Source organism: Strongylocentrotus purpuratus, unplaced genomic scaffold (genome assembly GCF_000002235.5).
Source record: "Strongylocentrotus purpuratus isolate Spur 01 unplaced genomic scaffold, Spur_5.0 spur5_scaffold_15, whole genome shotgun sequence".
NCBI classification, from domain to species: Eukaryota; Metazoa; Echinodermata; class Echinoidea; order Camarodonta; family Strongylocentrotidae; genus Strongylocentrotus; species Strongylocentrotus purpuratus.
In genome coordinates, this window is record NW_022145600.1 from 27423989 (window position 1) to 27443062 (window position 19074).

Sequence of the window (19074 nt, forward strand, 5' to 3'; positions counted from 1 at the left end):
GATTAACCCTTTCAGGACAGCAATAATTAAGTTAAGTTAAAGGTAATACAAAGTTTTGGGAAATTTTGAAAATTTGGTGGATAGTGATTCTTTACAATTTTGATATATTTGGATGCCCCTGTGGATGTATTATGAGCATGAGAAAATTTAGCGCCTAAAACACTTCTGCTTTCGAGAAAAATTGAATATGAAAATTTACCGGTGTTCCTAGTAAATTTTGATAAATTTCAAATAGCGCCTACGGCCATACAATGGTAGCTGCGACCATGAAAATCTCAGAATATGTAGTTGTAATATATAATTTCCAAACGGGAATAACTAATCGGTCGATTTCAACCGCGACAACGATCACTGAATGTTGTAGGATAGCACATGCTTCCAATATGTTAATTTGAACCAAATTCATGACCCCATACCAAAATTTTGTATTACCTTAAGATAAAATTTAATGTCTCTGGAAACCATATACATAGGCAAGAATGTAGTCAAAATTGCCAATTTTGATTGAGAAAAAAAACACATTTACTTTGAATTTGTCCACTTGTTGCAAATTTAAGGATTTTAGAGCTTATTTTCCTGGCATCAAATTTGATTTGATTTGATTATTTATTTCTGTATGATTTTCTTTTCTTTTGCATTTTTACAAATATATAACAAACAAAGATTGCAAATTTACACATGCCAAAACAATATACCGGTATGTAGAATAAAGTAAGTAAAACATCAAACAGGAGGGTTGTCAAAGTAAGCAAAGCATGATAGCATGACTACCCTCAAAGGATACATAATAATACAAATGCAATATAGTCATGACACAATCATGGATGCAGTATGTGCAGAAACTTTTGCCCTTTTCCCTCACCTATCTGGCATATTTTTTAGGGCTCTTAATCTTAATCTAAAGTTACTGAGCCAAAACACAAATTGTGGAATAATAATTTAAAAGGTTAATCCAGATCAGTCACAACTCTGTGGCCTGAAATTGTTTTTTTATCTCTCGTTATGAAACTGACTAATTATCTGAGTGAACATTGTCAGTGCCATCATGTCAGTCTATCCCAAAATATGTCATTTTGAGGTAAGTGCTCTTTACAGACTTTACATTACAAAAAAGTTGGAGTATACAATCTGCCAATTGTCACATTAGTTGTTTGAATCTGGATATTACATTTTCACAGATTTTTGGGCAGTTGGTAAAAAGGATTTTAATACTGTATAATTATTACAGTCACTATTATGGTAGTTAGCCTATACAGTGCGTCCCAAAAAAACACTATACACTTTTGAAATGGCTGCCAAATAAAAAAATATATGATTCTTGGGGAAAAGTTGTATATGTATGGAAAGCTCATAAACCCAACGTTCATATGACACCAAAAGGTCCGAAAATAATTCATGCTTGGGTGAGCACTGCTCACTTTTGTACAGGGTATATAAATTAGGTTGCGCAGGAATTAGCCTTCCAATTTGTTAGAGGTAAATCCTTTGGAGCTTACAAAATTGAGGGTGATATGATACATTCATGATTTGCTGAGTGAATTTCATGGTCTATTAACCAAACTTTTATGCATGAGTGAACAGGAATTGCATTTTTTATTGTAGCATTGTAACATTCCCTGGTAGACTCAGTGGTGTGTTCATGGGAGTCAGGATGGAGTGATGGTACATGTTGTAATTTCCGTGTTACAAACTGTTATTTCTTTTTTTACATCTGTGACTGTGAATAAAAACCTTCACCGAGATTGTGCATCGAAAGAGGAGGTGGACATATGGGCCATTGTTTCCATTTTCAGATATTTTCTCCCCTTTTTTCTCTTACAAGATGGACGAAACAGTTGTAAAATTGATAACTGACATGTTCATTTTACAAACTTGTGAATTTGTGTTTAACTGTACCGTATTTCTTGTGCGAAACTCAAGTGCTAAAATGACTGGTTGGTTGGTTGATAGATTGAGTGATTGACTGACTTATTGATTAATTATGATCGATTTATTGAATGATTAAATTGATTGAAATACTGAATGGTGATTGAATGCTTGATTGATTAATTGATTGACCGATTGACTGATACATTGTTGATTAAGTGATTGATAGCTGAATGTTGATTGTCTAATGAATTGTCAAGATATGCACAAGCATACCCGGGAGGAGAGAGAGAGAGAGAGAGAGAGAGAGAGAGAGAGAGAGAGAGAGAGAGAGAGAGAGAGAAAGAGAGAAGGTGGAGGGGCATACATGTCCTCTTGACCCTTATCCAATCTACCCAACAAAGTCCTACCCTACATTTCACCTCCCCTGTACCATGTACCATCACCCCGTCCTGACTCCCATGAAAACACCACTGAGTCTACCATGGAAAGTTACATTGCTATACGGTAATAACAAATGCAATTCCTGTTCACTCATGCATACAATTTTAATCCCATGAACCACAAATTTCACTTAGCAAACCCAAACTCATTACAATTGATCATAAATTGGTCATATTATTCTCAATTTCATAAGCTCCAAAGGATTTACCTGTCACAAATTGGAAGGCTAATTCCTGCGCAAACTAATTTTCATACCCTTTACAAAAGTGAGCAGTGCTCACCCAAGCATGAATTATTTTCGAACTTTTTGGTGTCATATGAAAGTTGGGTTTATGAGCTTTCCATACATATACAACTTTTCCCCAAAAAATATTATATTTTTGATACGGCAGCCATTTCAAAAGTGTATAGTTTTTTTTGAGACGCACTGTATATAACAAACAAAGATTGCAAATTTACACATGCCAAAACAATATACCGGTATGTAGAATAAAGTAAGGCTGGCTGGGACTAATCAAAAACATCAAACAGGAGGGTTGTCAAAGTAAGCAAAGCATGATAGCATGACTACCCTCAAAGGATACATAATAATACAAATGCAATATAGTCAAGACACAATCATGGATGCAGTATGTGCAGAAACTTTTGCCCTTTTCCCTCACCTATCTGGCATATTTTTTAGGGCTCTTAATCTTAATCTAAAGTTACTGAGCCAAAACACAAATTGTGGAATAATAATTTAAAAGGTTAATCCAGATCAGTCACAACTCTGTGGCCTGAAATTGTTTTTTTAATCTCTCGTTATGAAACTGACTAATTATCTGAGTGAACATTGTCAGTGCCATCATGTCAGTCTATCCCAAAATATGTCATTTTGTCAAAATATGTCAAAATATGTCATTTTGAGGTAAGTGCTCTTTACAGACATTACAAAAAAGTTGGAGTATACAATCTGCCAATTGTCACATTTGTTGTTTGAATCTGGATATTATATTTTCACAGATTTTTGGGCAGTTGGTAAGGATTTATACTGTATAATTATTACAGTCACTATTATGGTAGTTAGCCTATATTGCACAGACTTATTTTACTTTAAATAAGCTGTGTTCAAGATTTTTTCTTCTGTTGCTTTTTTCGCTGCTACGCTGCTTGAGTAACATTGTAGTTGTTCTGTTCAATCTGCCTCTCTCTGTCTTTTCTGTATGTGGACGTGTGAAGGTGTTATGGTCAAGTGGTTCACTCACTTGACTCTCAATCCAAGGTTTGGGGGTTCAAACCTTGGTCGGGCACTAACGTCCTTGGTAAGACATTGATCCACATATGCCACTCTCCATCCAGGTGTACATGGGTACCTGGCAATCGCCATGGTAACAATAATTACAGGGCCCTCGGGAGAACAGAGTTGAAGCTGATGAGGCTTCCCTTGGTAAACAAAATGTCAACAAAATGTTTTGTTACTGTTCCATACTGAGATTTGAGAATATAATAGAAGCTGTCATTCAAAATGCTGATATTTAAGTGGCAATTTCTATGATATTGATTTGGGAATTTCCTAAACAAATTCTTGTATCCAGATAGTGTTCTTGAAAAATATGGCAGCTGTGGTCTTAAAGTGTACCAATCACCAAAACATTTTTTGCTCTTGATGAAAGAGATCCCATGTGGCTATAATGTTCATATTCATAATATGAGCTTCAAATATTATTTCTACAGAGATATAATTTGAATACATTCTCTGTAAACAGTCAAACCTCTGGTTGAGTCGACTATTTAGCGCACTCGTACTCATCATGTAGAATAAGGCTCGTACGAAACCAAAGTCGGACTCTGGTTCCGTGTGAGCCCTATGCGTGGGGTTTAATGTTATCCTTTATTTTCTTCACAATCCTTAACCGTTTAACCATAGAATGCCAGGTAAAGTTATTTTGAGGTTGATGTTAAATATTCTAGCTATACATGAATTAATTTTTCATGTGATTGGTACGCTTTAATGCTATTGATCACACTATACAATATAGATACTATATCTCATGACAAGAACCTGGGCAATCGATTGGTCCATTGTGCATCATGAAATGAATCTATTATCATCAGGGTTAACAGGTGGTATCACAATCCGTATATAGAAGTACTATACATGACCAGGTCTGTTTATAGTTGAATAAAACAGGAAAACAAAGGTTCTTGTAGCCTTGAGAATGAAGAACATGTGTTTGTAATCATAATACTCTTTTTTTATCATCCAATTGTTTTGTGCTACCTTATTGATCATTACCTAAATATGATGTTTGACAATTCAAATACATGACATTGATACATTGTCGAACCTGACCACACAGAGAGGATATGCTTGTGCTTGTGTATATGCAGACAAGATAGAGACCTTCAACTTTTGAGTCCTATCAGAAGGACTGGGTGATCAGGGATCGTTACCTTACAAGGATGCTATTGCAGACACGGTTTTAACCTTGGAATTTATGTTTTTAAAGCCCATCAATACTAGTGAACAGGAGAGATTAGACTACCCTGCAAGGTCACTGGACAGGTGGTTATCTCATCAATCTCATCAGCTCTCAATTAACATAAGAAAAAGAGGATCATGGGGGACCAATGGTCACCGAGTATGCATTTTTTGTTATATAGAGGGAGCAAGTAGCTATAAGTAGTGCAGTGTGGATTTTAGACCACTGCTCTGTCCACTAAAACACAAAGCGGTGAGGCAATTTTTTTTTTTTGGTGCTATTTTGAACCCCCGTTAGAGATGTTTTCCTGGCATCTAATGACATCTACTAATACTGTGTAGGTCTGGACACAATGATAGCATTTTTCTATGCACATCACATTTTCCCTTGGCAGCCCAAGGGGGGAGGGTGGGGGGGGGGGAGGGTTACCCCCTAAACCACCTAGATCCTCCCCTGCAACATCTTTGGTCTTCTTCTTCTTCTCAATATTGATTTACTGGTCGAGTTACATTATTTGCTGGTCTTTTAGAATCACCAGATTTCAGAGGATTCACACTTTTCACATTGAAAAACTTCTCCATGTGGCAGCCCTTGCCCGATCGTCTCCAGCTCCAGCAGATATTGGGCGTCAGCGTGCACACCGGTACCAGCGGCGCAGTCTAGCCACTGCTGACGGCCGCACTATATTAGCTGCACTGCGAGCTTCCATTGTTTGTATCGGTAATTCTCATAGAGATGGGAGAGATAGCACTATCTAAGTTCCATTTCATTGGTTTAAGGTTTGAAAATTGATACTCAATATTGTGTTTAAGTTATATCAGAAAAGATAATCTTTATTTTATAATTCCACGGGGGCGATTTTTAATTTTGCAATCGCCCCCGTGAGCAACCTGACGGGGGCCATTATGGAGCTCACGGGGGCGAATCGCCCAACGCCCCATTGCATTTTGAGCGCTGCTACCTGATCATTTCCTTGGTTTTTTTTTTTTTTTAATCCACCTATGTTTCAGATTGTGTAAACTTATAGATATAATGACATTTATTCTCTCTCTCTCTCTTTTTTTATTTTTAAGGATTCCCTTAGCCCAGGGAGGCTATCCCAGGAAATGAGCACAGAGGAAACGACAACAAAGAAGAGAAAACTTAGGTTCAGTTTGGCCAAGATGGTGGATATGAAGAAAAAAACGGTGAGTTGTTCAATTGAATTTGATTTAGTTCAATTCGAGTCAGTTCAGATCAATTTAATTCACTTTAATTAAAATAAACTTGGACATTTGAATCCAAATTCAACTCTATTAATTCTTTAAGCAACCTTTTAAATCCAAAATGTAAAATGTGTAGGTTGCAGTCTTAGAAGATTCATACTTTCAAAATACCAGGCAGCAATATGGTAGCAAGCTGTTTTTAAGTTTGTGATGATTATCTCCTGATGTTGCACAAACTTAAAGCATTCGTTGACAGGTTTTGTTACGCCCTTGTACATTGAACATTGATACTGGATATTTTCATAGTGCTCATACATGTATCTACCATGCAATGTGCTCAAGGCACTCCAATATTACCCTGACTCTAGCTAAGCTTTCAATTTCTGTGCTCACAGCATTCAAGGAATCCCCAATAACACCTGGGGATTGTTTCACAAAGACTAAGATCGACTCTAAGTTAAACTTAACTATGGAAGGCTGTTCATGCCACTGTTTTGTTTGCTCACTATTATAGTCCCTATTTCCACGAAGTGAAGGTAGTGAGGAAAATCGTCACGCAAATTGTATGCGATTTTCCTCACTACTGTCACTTCGTGAAAATAGGGACGTTATGATCTATAGATAATATTTTTCCTTCAATAATGAATTATCAAAAATTTGTAAATTCTGTAGATTTGTGACCACGATTTGTAGGTACCTTGAGAGACCAATGCTAGTAAATGGTGAGAGCAACCAGTGGCATGAATGGTCTGCCATAGTTAAGTCCAACTTAAAGTCGATCTTAATCTTTGTGAAACAACCCCCTGGGCAGAGAGTGGCAAATGTGGATTAATGTCTCACCTAAGGACACAAGTGCCACATTGGGGCTCTAACCCACGACCTTTGCTTTTTCCAGTCAAGTATTTAAATCACTCAACTACAACACTTCTACACCAGGTAAAAAAGTTGGACAAATAATAAACTGAAGTCTTATTTCTTCCATTTTGTCCTCGAAACAGGAGAAATTTGAAGCGACATTCAAACGTCTCAAGCAGGATGTGAGCCAGGGAGGGTTTGCTAGACAGATGGAGGAACAACAGGAGACTGGAGACGGTGACCATGACAACGGCTCAGATGAACCGGAGGAAAACCAAGCCATCCTCGAAAGGGTAAGAGATGGATCTGCTTTGAAAGACTACTGATTTAAATCACTGTTAATACCGCCTACATTATTTTATCCAGGAGGGATTAGACCTCCTGCAAGGTCACTGACAGGTGGTTATCTCATCAAATCAGCTCTCAATTAACATAAGAAAAAGAGGATCATGGGGTACCAACAGGCACCGATTAGGCATTGTTTGCTATATAATTTTATCGGAGCTCCTTCACAAGTTTGAATCTGTAAATAAACTTATTATTTTACTTGAGTATTTTTTTCTTCATTTAGAGCTGTTATTGAACTTTCTAGAGCAAATTCAATTCTTACAGTGATAAAGGTTATACAAATTATTATTGTATACATGTATTGTTGCATTTGAAGATGGCATTTGTGTAATTCAGCTATACTGCCAATCTTCACTTTCACTTTGTGGTCATTGGTGAGTAGATTGATAGCTGGTTTGGTTAATTCTGAAGAATTACAAAAAGAAAATCATGGAAATATATTTCTCAGGACTCTTTAGGATGTTCCGCATATGGCATTTCTATTTTTTCCATTTTTTTTTCTTCATTTGGTTGGTGGGTTGTTGTTTTACCCGGTGATGTTTATTTTAAATATTTGACATTTTCTCTCTTGTTTGATGATGATTTCACAGTACGGTGTCTCTGAAGAGCAGAAGATACCCAAAGTCCATCCTGGGGAAGACATCTTTGATCAGTCAAAACTCAGACAGGTAGGATCAACATAACATGTGTCACCTTAAGAACAAAATTGTTAAGTTCTAGTAAAATGTGAAAAAATGTATTTTGAACGTTCTCATTCTTTCTTTATGAAAGGATCTTATGGTATGTGATACAGATCTCTGTTTCGTGATACTATGTGAAAATTTAAAATTCCATAACTTTCTTATTTTTTGTCAGGATGCAGGTTCATGATAGAAGTGTGTCAATTTAAAAAACATGTGATCTGCCTTATTGGCAAAATTAAGTATTTTCAGAGCTGCCAACCAGTATGATTTTTCCTAACTATAATACAATTTTCACAAAACAAAAACAAAAAAAAACAAATTGAATCTGCCTTTGTGTATTTTGGGTGTGTGTGTGTGTGTGTGCCATTTTCAATGGCAAATTGCCCATTCTCTCCTGTAAAGTATCCTACATGCATCTCACATCGGCAATTTGGGGATGTTCATTGGTTCATCGAACACACCAGCCATGACGAAATCATGCTTATCAACCAATGGTCCATAACAACTATATTTACATGCCTCTCCCTCATTGGATCATTGAACGATAATTCATGACAAACTCTTGCATATTCAACAAAATGTTTGTAAAATGTACTAATGCATAATTCTTCAAAATGTCAACGAACACAGTCTAACAAAAAGAAAGTACTTATCGATCAAAAATAGGATTTTTTTTTTTGGGGGGGGGGGGGGAACAATAGGATTTTTGTTCAGTTGGGGTGGCAGCTCTGTATTTTGTATGATAATAATCCTGGAGACATCACATCTAGCTTTCATAAAACTCAATACATTATACATTATATTCTGCTTATGAATAGATCTTCAACTACAATGACCACATGGCCTCATTGGCAGGTTGTGGGTTCAAGCCTGATAAACCCAGTGCCCTGGAAAGTCTTATGCTGAAAGCAACACCAGGTAAGGCATATGATATCCTTCTTTCCTTTTCCCTAATATACAGAGTTGATATAAATCGCAACTATGTACATAAGAGATAGGGGACTGCAAAGTTAGTCCTCCCATCAATCGATCGATCGTAACTCTTTATAAGATGGGGGCACAGTTCAGGCCTAGATTCTTTTGATCCAAAATATGTGATATAGTCCTATGGTTAAATCTGAAAAGTTTCTATGATTCCTCCTATTAGTTTATATATGTAGAAATGCTATACCTCTTTTTGTTTTGAATAGTAATCATTCAATGTGATACATTTTTAAAAATCTATTTTGTACAATTCTGTGTTTGAATAGTAATCATTCAATGTGATACATTTTTTTAAATCTATTTTGTACAATTCTGTGTTTCTATAAACAGTCAATCGACAAAATTTCTGTTTTAATTATTCAACTGCAGAAAATATTTGAAGGTTGATGAATCATTATGACACATGCCAAAACTCTTTATTTCTTCTAAGATAAGAGAAGGAGATTCATTTCATTTAGTCTTAAGTATTCATTAGTATACGCGTACATTACCCTCACAAAACAAACTTCCATCCTTAAAGATGAAGTTGAGTTCTGGTCATGCGATTGCATTGTGAAAGAAACGGTGTGGAACCGACCAGAAAAGGTTGATCATCTAGCATATAAGAATTTGTGTGTATTGCAAGGTTCTGGAATCATCAAAATGATAAGAAATTTGGCCAAGTCTTGGTAAAGTTACAAACACTTGCACAGAGAGATGTATATGGGACTACACGAACACGTGGCGTAAAAAGCCGGCCCCCCCCCCCCCCCCCCCCCCCGATTTTTACGATGTTACATGCATATTTAGAATATGAAGGCATTTGAAGAGCCATGCTTTTCAGGGAACATGTCTTAACTGATGTTCTTCCACACTTGCATAATAAGAATGAGTAATGCTCACAAATTATTTTTCACCTCTTCCCAGAACTCAACCTTCTCTTTAAATTGTTTGCTGAGTATCTCAAATACATTGTATTGTGTACCTAGATCCATTCTTCTGAATGACAATTTACTTTTGTTTTTGTTTGTTTTTCAGATGAAATGGTTGAAATGTTGAGAACCTTTGCTGTAGAGATGGCATATCATTCCAAGCCTTGTCCGCCTGCCTTCATGCTTTGGCTCTTCAGACTCAGTAAGTACAATATTTGTAAATAAACTGTATAAACTGTATTATCATGTAAATAGCGCTCGATTAGATGTAAATTGCGGTTAACATACACACGCTCATAGTTTGCAAGAATCTTTAGCCAATTGAAGGAGGCAGATTAAATCAGAAGAAGAAGAAGTAGAAGAAATTTTATTCCTCTTCACTGGAATTATACAAGAATGGTTTGGGATGATATACAGAGATGTTGGGTTTATATAGAAAAGGGAATTCAAAGGGAACAAAATGAGAATGGAAAATTAAAAGGAAAGATATTACTGACATGTAGGTAATTGAGAATGTAAACAGATCAAACTGTTTATGACTGACTTCTCTTATTATTATGAATACATGTTTAGGGACCACTTGATGAATCATCTATCTCAGTATCTGTGCATAGTTATAGAGTACCGAAGTGGTAACGTCATATCCGCTCGTCATCCACATGCCCTTTTTTTTTAATCTTGCAGTTCAGTGTCTTTCCATACAGATTGCAATGGTTGGCATACAGTACACTTATAAAACACTAATTTTTCCTCTCTCTCTCTCTCTTTTAATCTTGTATTCCAGTGTCTGTGCACACAGATTGTAACGTAGTGAACAAGGCTTACCAGACCATGTGGTCCATACTCAACTCGTGGCCAATCCAGCATCCTACTGTCGTGCCTTGGGCGCCATCTGTGGCCGAAATCACTCAGATCTTGGTCAACTACGGTAAGCTTTTATATTTTTCCTTTACACTCTTCTAATTTCTGATCTGTTTATGTCCTGCATTTTTATTCTTTTTTATATTAGTTCATTATTTGACTTTTGTTTTTCCATGAAAAATTGAAATTAGTTCATCATTTGTCTTTTCTTTTTTTTCCAACTTCCTTTGTTATTATAATTAGTTTTTGTGGCATCGTATTTGATCATCAAAAGATTTGTTCATCTCTCTAGCTGTGTATACAAAAAAATTGTCATACTTATAATCATGTCACTAATTTAGATATGTTGTTTTGTGATTGGTATGACAGACTAAGTTTTGTATCGTTGACATAAATGTTCCCACAAATGTAGACATTTCTGCTTGTTCAATGCATGTCATTGTATTCAAATGTACCAATCATTTCCAATTTTTTTAATTCCTGTGATTTTCTATAGGTGCATCATTCAATGACCTGCTACCACCTGGCCTTGTAAATCCAGAATTTGATGAAACTTCCATCAGGTATTTAAGCATCATTTCCGCTCTTACCAATCTTATTTCATTTTTAAGGAGGATTACTAACAAAAATAAACTCAATAATACCATCCTTTGAAATTTCACTTTAATTAACTTTTATCATGATGAATTGTTGTTATTGATTTGCCCACATCTGTGCGATTTAATTCAAATGGTAGTATTGAGTTATTGAAATCATTGGCTGAATTGGAATCCTCATTTCGCCACTAATTGAAGCTCACTTTAGAGGAACAAGTGTCTCCACATTAACTCGAAGTACCAAGACATTTTCATAGTTGCATGGGTTGATCTAACAATTCTGTAATGTTGAATTCAACGTAAAGGCTGTCAATTCTCAGCATTATTATGGCACTTTGGGAATAGAAAAAGGGCAGTTCAAACCCCCCCCCCCCAAAAAAAAAAGGGGGGCCATACGATGCAAGTTTCATACATGTATATTTCCAGATCATTTAAGGACCTTATTTGAAGTAATGGCATACATACTGATGTGAATATGACAGTTAATGAATTTACAAATGAGCAGTAAAATTGAATTTTGTTTAAAATAATGATAAATTGTTTTCAATATTGTTGCATAGCTAGAGCATACATGTAGAGGCATTGTTTTATCAAGGTAGTTGCACATACTTTAATTAATCCTAATGAGATTGTGAATCCATTTGGTACACTGTAGACATTCTCCATATTTTTTTGGTGATTTTTTTTAAAATTTTGGCTTTTTGATATTTGACTATTTGACAGACCACCAATGGGAGAAGACAAGTCCGGCCAACAGAAGGAGAGAGTTCAACCCTCTGCAGCTGATCTTACAGATCCGGTGAAGGCACGTTACCATGGTAACAACCTTATGAAGGTCATCAAGATCTTGACCCTAGCCCTCATCACCAGGAAAACAGTTGACAGGTAAAACTGCTCTCCAAAGGACTAATAATCATAATAATATGCCCATTTATATTTTGATGCTACCATGCAAATATACTCTACTGCGCTGAAAGAGAAGGTTGAGTTCTGGGAAGAGGTGAAAATAATTTGTGAGCATTATCATTGTATTATGTAATTGTGGAAGAACATGAGATAAAAAATGTTCCCTGAAAAGCATGGCTCTTCAAATGCCTTAATATTCTAAATATGGCATTTTTACGTCATATGTTTGTGTAGTCCCATATACATATACATACTTTACCAAGACTGGGCCAAAATCCTTATCATGTTGATGATTCCAGAACCTTGCAGTACACACCAATACTGACATGCTAGATGATTAACCTTTTCTGATCGATTTCAGACTGTTCTTTCACAATGCAACTGCATGACCAGAACTCAACTTTATCTTTAATGCAAAGTGTTATATTATTGGCCCAGATTTAGCTGAGCCGCCATGATAAGGCACTGAAGCATTCAAGGAATCGCTTCCTACCAGTTACCCATTTACTTCACCTGGGTGGAGTGTGGCAAATGTAGATTAATGTCTTGCCAAAGGACATCAGTTCCACTATGGGACTCGAACCCTGTGCAATGTGATCCACAGTCTGGTGATGTATCCACTAGAAAACGACACACCTGTAAATTCAGGAACAAGAACTTTAGTAAATTGCAAAAAATCAGTGCTGTACATATCAGTTGTGATTCAACTATTTTGCGGCCTGAAACTTTCAGGAATATGAACCACTTGTGAAAGACATGTTCAAGTTTTAAGCTCATGAAAAGTTCTTGATTCTATAGTATTTTAGGTTTTTAACATGATGGTGTACACACACCAGAGTATGCATTTTGTCTTCAAAGGATTTAAAGGCTGCTTTATGTTATCTAAATGAAATATGTGATTTAAAAGTACCTTTTACAATCGTCTTAAGAAACTCAATATCTTGTGGACATCCACCTCCAACAAACGGACAAACAAATATTCATTTGATTTTACCTGTAATATGCCTTAGACATCTGAATGTGAAAGAAACTCTTTCATATTTGTTTTAAATGCACTGTTCATGTTAAATACCAATTTTAGAGATTGCTGATAACCTTAAATTGTTCTCACACACCACTGTTGTTCTTTTGATTACTATAGGTTCCCTTATACAGAGGAAGAAGTTTGCTGCCTAGCCGTTCTCGTTTGCAAAGCATCTCTTGAGAAATACTTCATCATGTAAGATCACAACTATTATCCGACTCTCCCTTCATAAATATTGTATCAAGATTAAGTTGAAGTTTACCAATCACCTGAAGAAAAAAAAATGTGTGTATAGGTAGAATGTATAAAATCAACCTTTAAAAAAAAAAACTAGCATTCTGTAGGTTAAACTGTTATGGAGTATGAAGAAAATAGACAATAACGTCAATTCGTGCAAAGGGAACCCAAGCTCGACTTGGGTTATGCGTGGGCCCTATTCTATGCGAGCTACGTTGTGTGCGCCCATTAGTCTACAAAACAAGTTCTTTTGTATATTGAGAGTGTATTTACACTGCTATACAACTAATTGTAGAAGTGAATTTTGAAGCTCTTATTTTGAATACGGTACAGTGAACTTATCTCCACTCAGGCACGGATGAAGCCTGATGAACATGGAGGGTGATAATAATGTCATTATTCTCTACATTTCCTGTCAATGCACAACGATGTTCACAAAGTTCTACATATGCCTGCATTATGAATGTTCGAGACTGATCTAATACAGACTCCTTTCTTTGTTCTCTTTGCAGGAAAGCTGTAGAGAATGATTTCACTCTATGTCTGTTAGCCCTGTTTGAATGTGTACCTGAACCTGCATGGGAGGCTCAGGTGAGTTTAACAGTTTAACACTCAAGTTTTTATGCCTTTCATATGTAGGGCTACTCTATCATACTTTGTTCCCTGCCAACCCTTCCTAATTATCCAGAATATTCTGATTTTTCAAAATTCTGAAAATCAATTTATAACAAAAAATTTTAACCCAAATTTTGTTTGTTTCATCATATGCTCTGATGTAAGAGTTTGCGTAATGCGTGCGTTGAATGGCTGCACAATCGAGCAGTGATTTGTATTCGCTTTTTTATGTGAAGATTAACCGCGTATTGCCTGTAACAGTGCTGCTTCATACATAGCAATGATAAGGCCGTGCAAACCCTGCTAGAAATTCTTATTTTCAAATGTTGGCAGGTATGCTCTATTCCTATACTTTAATTCTCTTTTTTTTTTTAAAGGAATTTTTATATCTTTTGGTCGTAACACATGTTTAGCAAGATAAATTGTTATTTTTTGCTACTTGCATTGGTATTTAGTATTTTAGAATATTTAGTATGTTTGTTTTGTATCACTTGAAGAATATATGTTAATTGAATGGTATAGGTATGGTAATGTCTCAAATCAGTCTTCTCACTTTTTAGTTAATTTAATTTGCTAAAAAGTTCTAGCTTTAGATAGTCTTATTTAAAATAGCATCAAAAGTAGACATACACAATCTTTTGTCTTACTCGGATAGGTGCAAGAAGAAAGCTTAGGTATACCTCTAAACTATAGTCTTATTCATATTTTTTAATTTTTTTTATTCACTCACATTGGTGAGAGGGTGGAGTTGGAGGTGACAGGTATGATAACAAGCCAAATTGTATATCACCTGGACCACAAATCTTGATGGTACATATCTTCATATTTTACTGAGATAACTCATTTCTTCATAGACAGAAATTTTTTTTTTAGAGGGTTTTGTAATGGGGGGGGGGGGCATACAAATAAATCAGAAACATTTTTCTCTAATGATTGTGAAATTTTTGTGAAATATCCTTTCTGTGTAGAAAGTATTTTTATTGATGCATGCCTTATAAATGCTTTACATTATCATTACGGCGTGTTGTATTGTCTTTGTTACAGGCTGAACGTTTGTGCCATGTCTTACCTCATGTCGCCGCCCACCATCACAACCTAGTCTACATCACACATCTCATACCTGGCTGTACTGAGAGAGGGAGATACATGTCAAGACAACTAGCGTAAGTTACTCTGCCATCCCTTCTGGGGGGGGGGGGGGGGTGTTTCACAAAGATCGTAAGTTGAACTTATCTCTAAGTTGGACTTAACAATTATAGAAAGCCGTTAGCATCTTTCAAGCAGATATCATGTTTTGGATGGGGAATTTATGAAAAGTATTAAATACTTGAAATTTCTCCTTTGAATATATTTTATTTTAAGGCTACAAATGGCCCTCCATAATGTTAAAGTCCATCTTAGACTTAAGTTTGACTTACGATCTTTGTGAAGCAACCCCCTGTGCCATGTGATATAAAAAGTTGCAATTAATTGTATCTTCCCAAAGTTGATTGCCTTTCCTTCAATCAATTGTAACTTTACAATACATAGTAACTTACAATTAATTTTATGTTACAGATATATACGATGCATGGTGAATTACTCTCACATTAGGTGTTGTTATAGCTAAAACCTATATCCAAGGTAGTTTCCATCAATTCTGAATTGAATCGTTCAAAAATGTAAATGAATAATGTATTACAAATGAAGATTCACCAGTCAAGACAACTGCCATAAGATATTCTACCATCACTTCTTGTAATAATAGCTTGTCAGATAAAATCCTCCAAACTTATTTACAGATGTGCCAAAATCTTTAATGAATAATATCTATCAAAAAATTAGAAATTGTTCACCTAATACTTGGTTGCATTGAAAAAGGAAAATTTGAGTTATACATGTCTGTCAAGATAACTAGTGTAAATAACGATATCATCACTTCTTATATTGATAGAATTTCAAATACAATGCATTGTGCCAGAAATTGTAATATTTTCAAATATAAAATGTGGAATTATCTTCCTGAGAGAACATAATGTATATTTGTAATTACTGAAGAAAGTTAGAAACCAGAACTGATGTTGTTTCTCATGTATTTTCCCTTCCCTTGTATTCTGATGCTTTTAATACAAAACTATTGAATTTATGACAATTTTTTATATGATTGAAATATGCAGGTCCAAATGATAAAAATTAGCACTGTATAAATTCAGAATTGTGCCGTCAGTGATATTTACGTGCAATATTTTAAGTTTTAGGGTAAGATAGTGCCACCCAAGCCTAGAATCATAAGGTATGATGTGAATTTTCTTCTAATATTTACAGGTACATGTGTCTGAAGAAGCTTTCACCTACCGGTAATAATGAACCAGAGCAGAATAACAATGGATTCCACCCAGAACTCAAGGTATGTATCATTACTCCATCAATCTGTCAAAGAACGCTTGATTCAAGAAGAAAGTACCGTAAATCTCTGTGTATAAGATGCAAAAAAACAAAACTCCCTCCCCTTCAAATAAGGAACGTAGGGTAGCTTCAAATAATAGATCCTTTTGTTTATTTGCATTATTTTATTTATGTTGAGACATAGATATTTTCAAATACCACTAAAAAGTAGCATTTTGAGTACTCAAAATATCCTGTACCTGTGTATAAGACGGACCCCCGACTTTTGAATTTAACCGGCGGAAAAAGTGTGTCTTATACACAGAGATTTACGGTATTACATATGAGGGGGGAATGATAGTAGAACTGTCTTGGTGGTGTTTGAGATTATGTCAGTGTTATATTTTAATGGTTGGACACTTTTTTTTAATGTTAAACATTCCCTTTAATATCCTTCTGAAGTTTATTTTTATGGTAGGCACATATCACTCTAGTTTTGTTTTCACTGGGTCAGTGTGTCACAAAGTTATTGAATTTTAGCAAGTGGCATAATTTAAGTGTTATTTGATTCTATCAAGATAGATTTCAATATGTGTCCTTGATTTAGTGCCTATCTTAATAGAGACAAATTCTGCAAGACTAAGCCTAAGTGCTATCCCATTTGATCGTAGGTGCAATACATTCTGGACGTAGTCCCTGCCACCAGACCTTCTAAAGACACGGACTACTACAAGCTTCACAGCAGGATCCAGATCCTGGACCTGGCCATCGGGAACGAGCGCCTGGACAAGTCTGAGAAGGAATCCCTCCAGTCACTGAACAACAAACTCAACGTGTTTGTCAAAAACATCAGGGAGAAGGTCTCCAACATCAGCAGGTCGCAGGTCAAAGATCTCATCGGCAGGATGACCCTTCGGTTGACACTCATGGACCAGTCTATAGTCTCTGACCAGGTAAAGATAAAAGACTTTACTAAAGTTTTGATATTGCTTAAGGCATTTTTTTAAAGATCAGCAGGTCAAAGGTCAAGGATCTCATCGGCAGGATGACCCTTAGGTTGACACTCATGGATGAGTCTATAGTCTCTGACCAGTTAAAAAAATAAAGACTGTACTAAAGATAAGATGAGCTTATCAGAGAGTAGGTTTTTGAAGATCAGCAGGTCAAAGGTCAAAGATCTCATCGGCAGGATGACCCTTAAGGTTGACACTCATGGATCAGTCTATAGTCTCTGACCAGGTAAAGAAAGAAAGACTTTACTAAAGATATGATGGTGTTAAAGCTTATCAGAGAGTAGATTTTTTTAAGATGAGCAGGTCAAAGGTCAAAGATCTCATCTGCAGGATGACCCTTAGGTTGACACTCATGGATCAGTCTATACTCTCTGACCAGGTAAAGAAAAAAGACTTAATTAGAGATAAGATGAGAGTAGGTTTTTTTTAGATCACAGGTCAAAGATCAAAGATCTCATCGGTTGACACTCACGGATCAGTGTATAGTCTCTGATCAGGTAAAGAAAAAAGACTTTAGACTAAAGACATGATGTTAAAATGTTTTTATGAATTGGGAAGTTTCATGATAAAATTGATATTTCATTTGTACCCCCACATCCATACCACAACCCTCCAGGTCAATATATTCAATCGCATGCTGCCTCTGACCGGGATCAAGGAGGAGAATATAGAGGAACACTTCCCCCAGTCCCAGGAGGATGCAGTCTCAACGAGCTCGGAGGAGGAAGGAGAAGATAAGTCAGACGACATGGATGAAGATGACGAGGAGGAGGGGGAAGATCACACCCCGGCGGATGTAGGACATTCACCTGAGAAGACGTGAAAGATGGGGATGAAATAGAGAGCTTCGGTGCTCAAGGAGGACCTGCTCGTAAGAACACTTTGTGAGATATTTTGTAGAGCAAGCGCCGTTATCATCATGCAGCACTGGCCCATGCTAGTGCTGTATAGAAAGGACCTACTCGTAAGAAACTTTTGTGAGATATTTCGTAGAGCAAGCGCCGTTATCATCATGCAGCACTGGCCCATGCTAGTGCTGTATAGAAAGAACCTACTTGTAAGAAACTTCTGTGAGATATTTTGTAGAGCAAGCGCCGTTATCATCATGCAACACTGGCCTGTGCTAGTGCTGTATTGAAAGGCACAGTCGTCAACATTCAACATTTTCATTCTCAACCATAATTCAAGTTGTGTCTGAGCTATTCGTCATAGTATTTGGTTGAAATTGCTCCGTAATATGACTCAGATTGCACCAAAGATCATCTAGAAATACCAGTGCTTCCAGGGCCCTAATAAGCTGGCTCTGGAACTGGATCCTAGTCGCAAGGGAACCTTTGTTTGTGGAATCTTGCAATAGTAAGGATGATATGGATGTGTGTGGAAGTCTTGAAGTGCCCCAAATGAAGAAAAGTTGTAAGCTACATAAGAAAGAAAGCAAACTCAGTCTAATGTAAGTGATGATGCAGTTGACATTGTGCATATACTTTGAATAAAATAAGTAAAGAGAGATATTTTGATCATAATTTATTTATGATAAAAACTTGAATACTTTTTCACAAGTGCAATTATTGATTTGTAGCTACTTTGTGTTGTAAATACAAGAAAAGTTGTAAAGTCATTGCATAAATGTAACTTTTGGGAAATGTGTGTGTCTTTATGAGGAAAAGGTAAGATGTCAATTTACATGTAAGATACTGTAC

The 19074-nt window shown here is 36.1% G+C and overlaps 1 protein-coding gene across 1 annotated transcript in view; it reads left to right on the forward strand.

Annotated features, from left to right (window-relative positions):
• Positions 1-18678, forward strand: part of LOC100887999 — a 36793-nt gene extending 18115 nt beyond the window's left edge. The window contains exons 5-18 of the mRNA XM_030985937.1: positions 5846-5959; positions 6976-7125; positions 7771-7848; positions 8682-8781; positions 9865-9960; positions 10543-10686; positions 11116-11182; positions 11939-12100; positions 13263-13340; positions 13895-13973; positions 15042-15160; positions 16302-16383; positions 17033-17314; positions 17991-18678. Coding sequence (XP_030841797.1) covers positions 5846-5959; positions 6976-7125; positions 7771-7848; positions 8682-8781; positions 9865-9960; positions 10543-10686; positions 11116-11182; positions 11939-12100; positions 13263-13340; positions 13895-13973; positions 15042-15160; positions 16302-16383; positions 17033-17314; positions 17991-18197 — 1758 coding nt within the window. The 3' untranslated portion in view covers positions 18198-18678. The remainder of the gene's footprint in view (positions 1-5845; positions 5960-6975; positions 7126-7770; positions 7849-8681; positions 8782-9864; positions 9961-10542; positions 10687-11115; positions 11183-11938; positions 12101-13262; positions 13341-13894; positions 13974-15041; positions 15161-16301; positions 16384-17032; positions 17315-17990) is intronic.
• Positions 18679-19074: the final 396 nt, after the last annotated feature.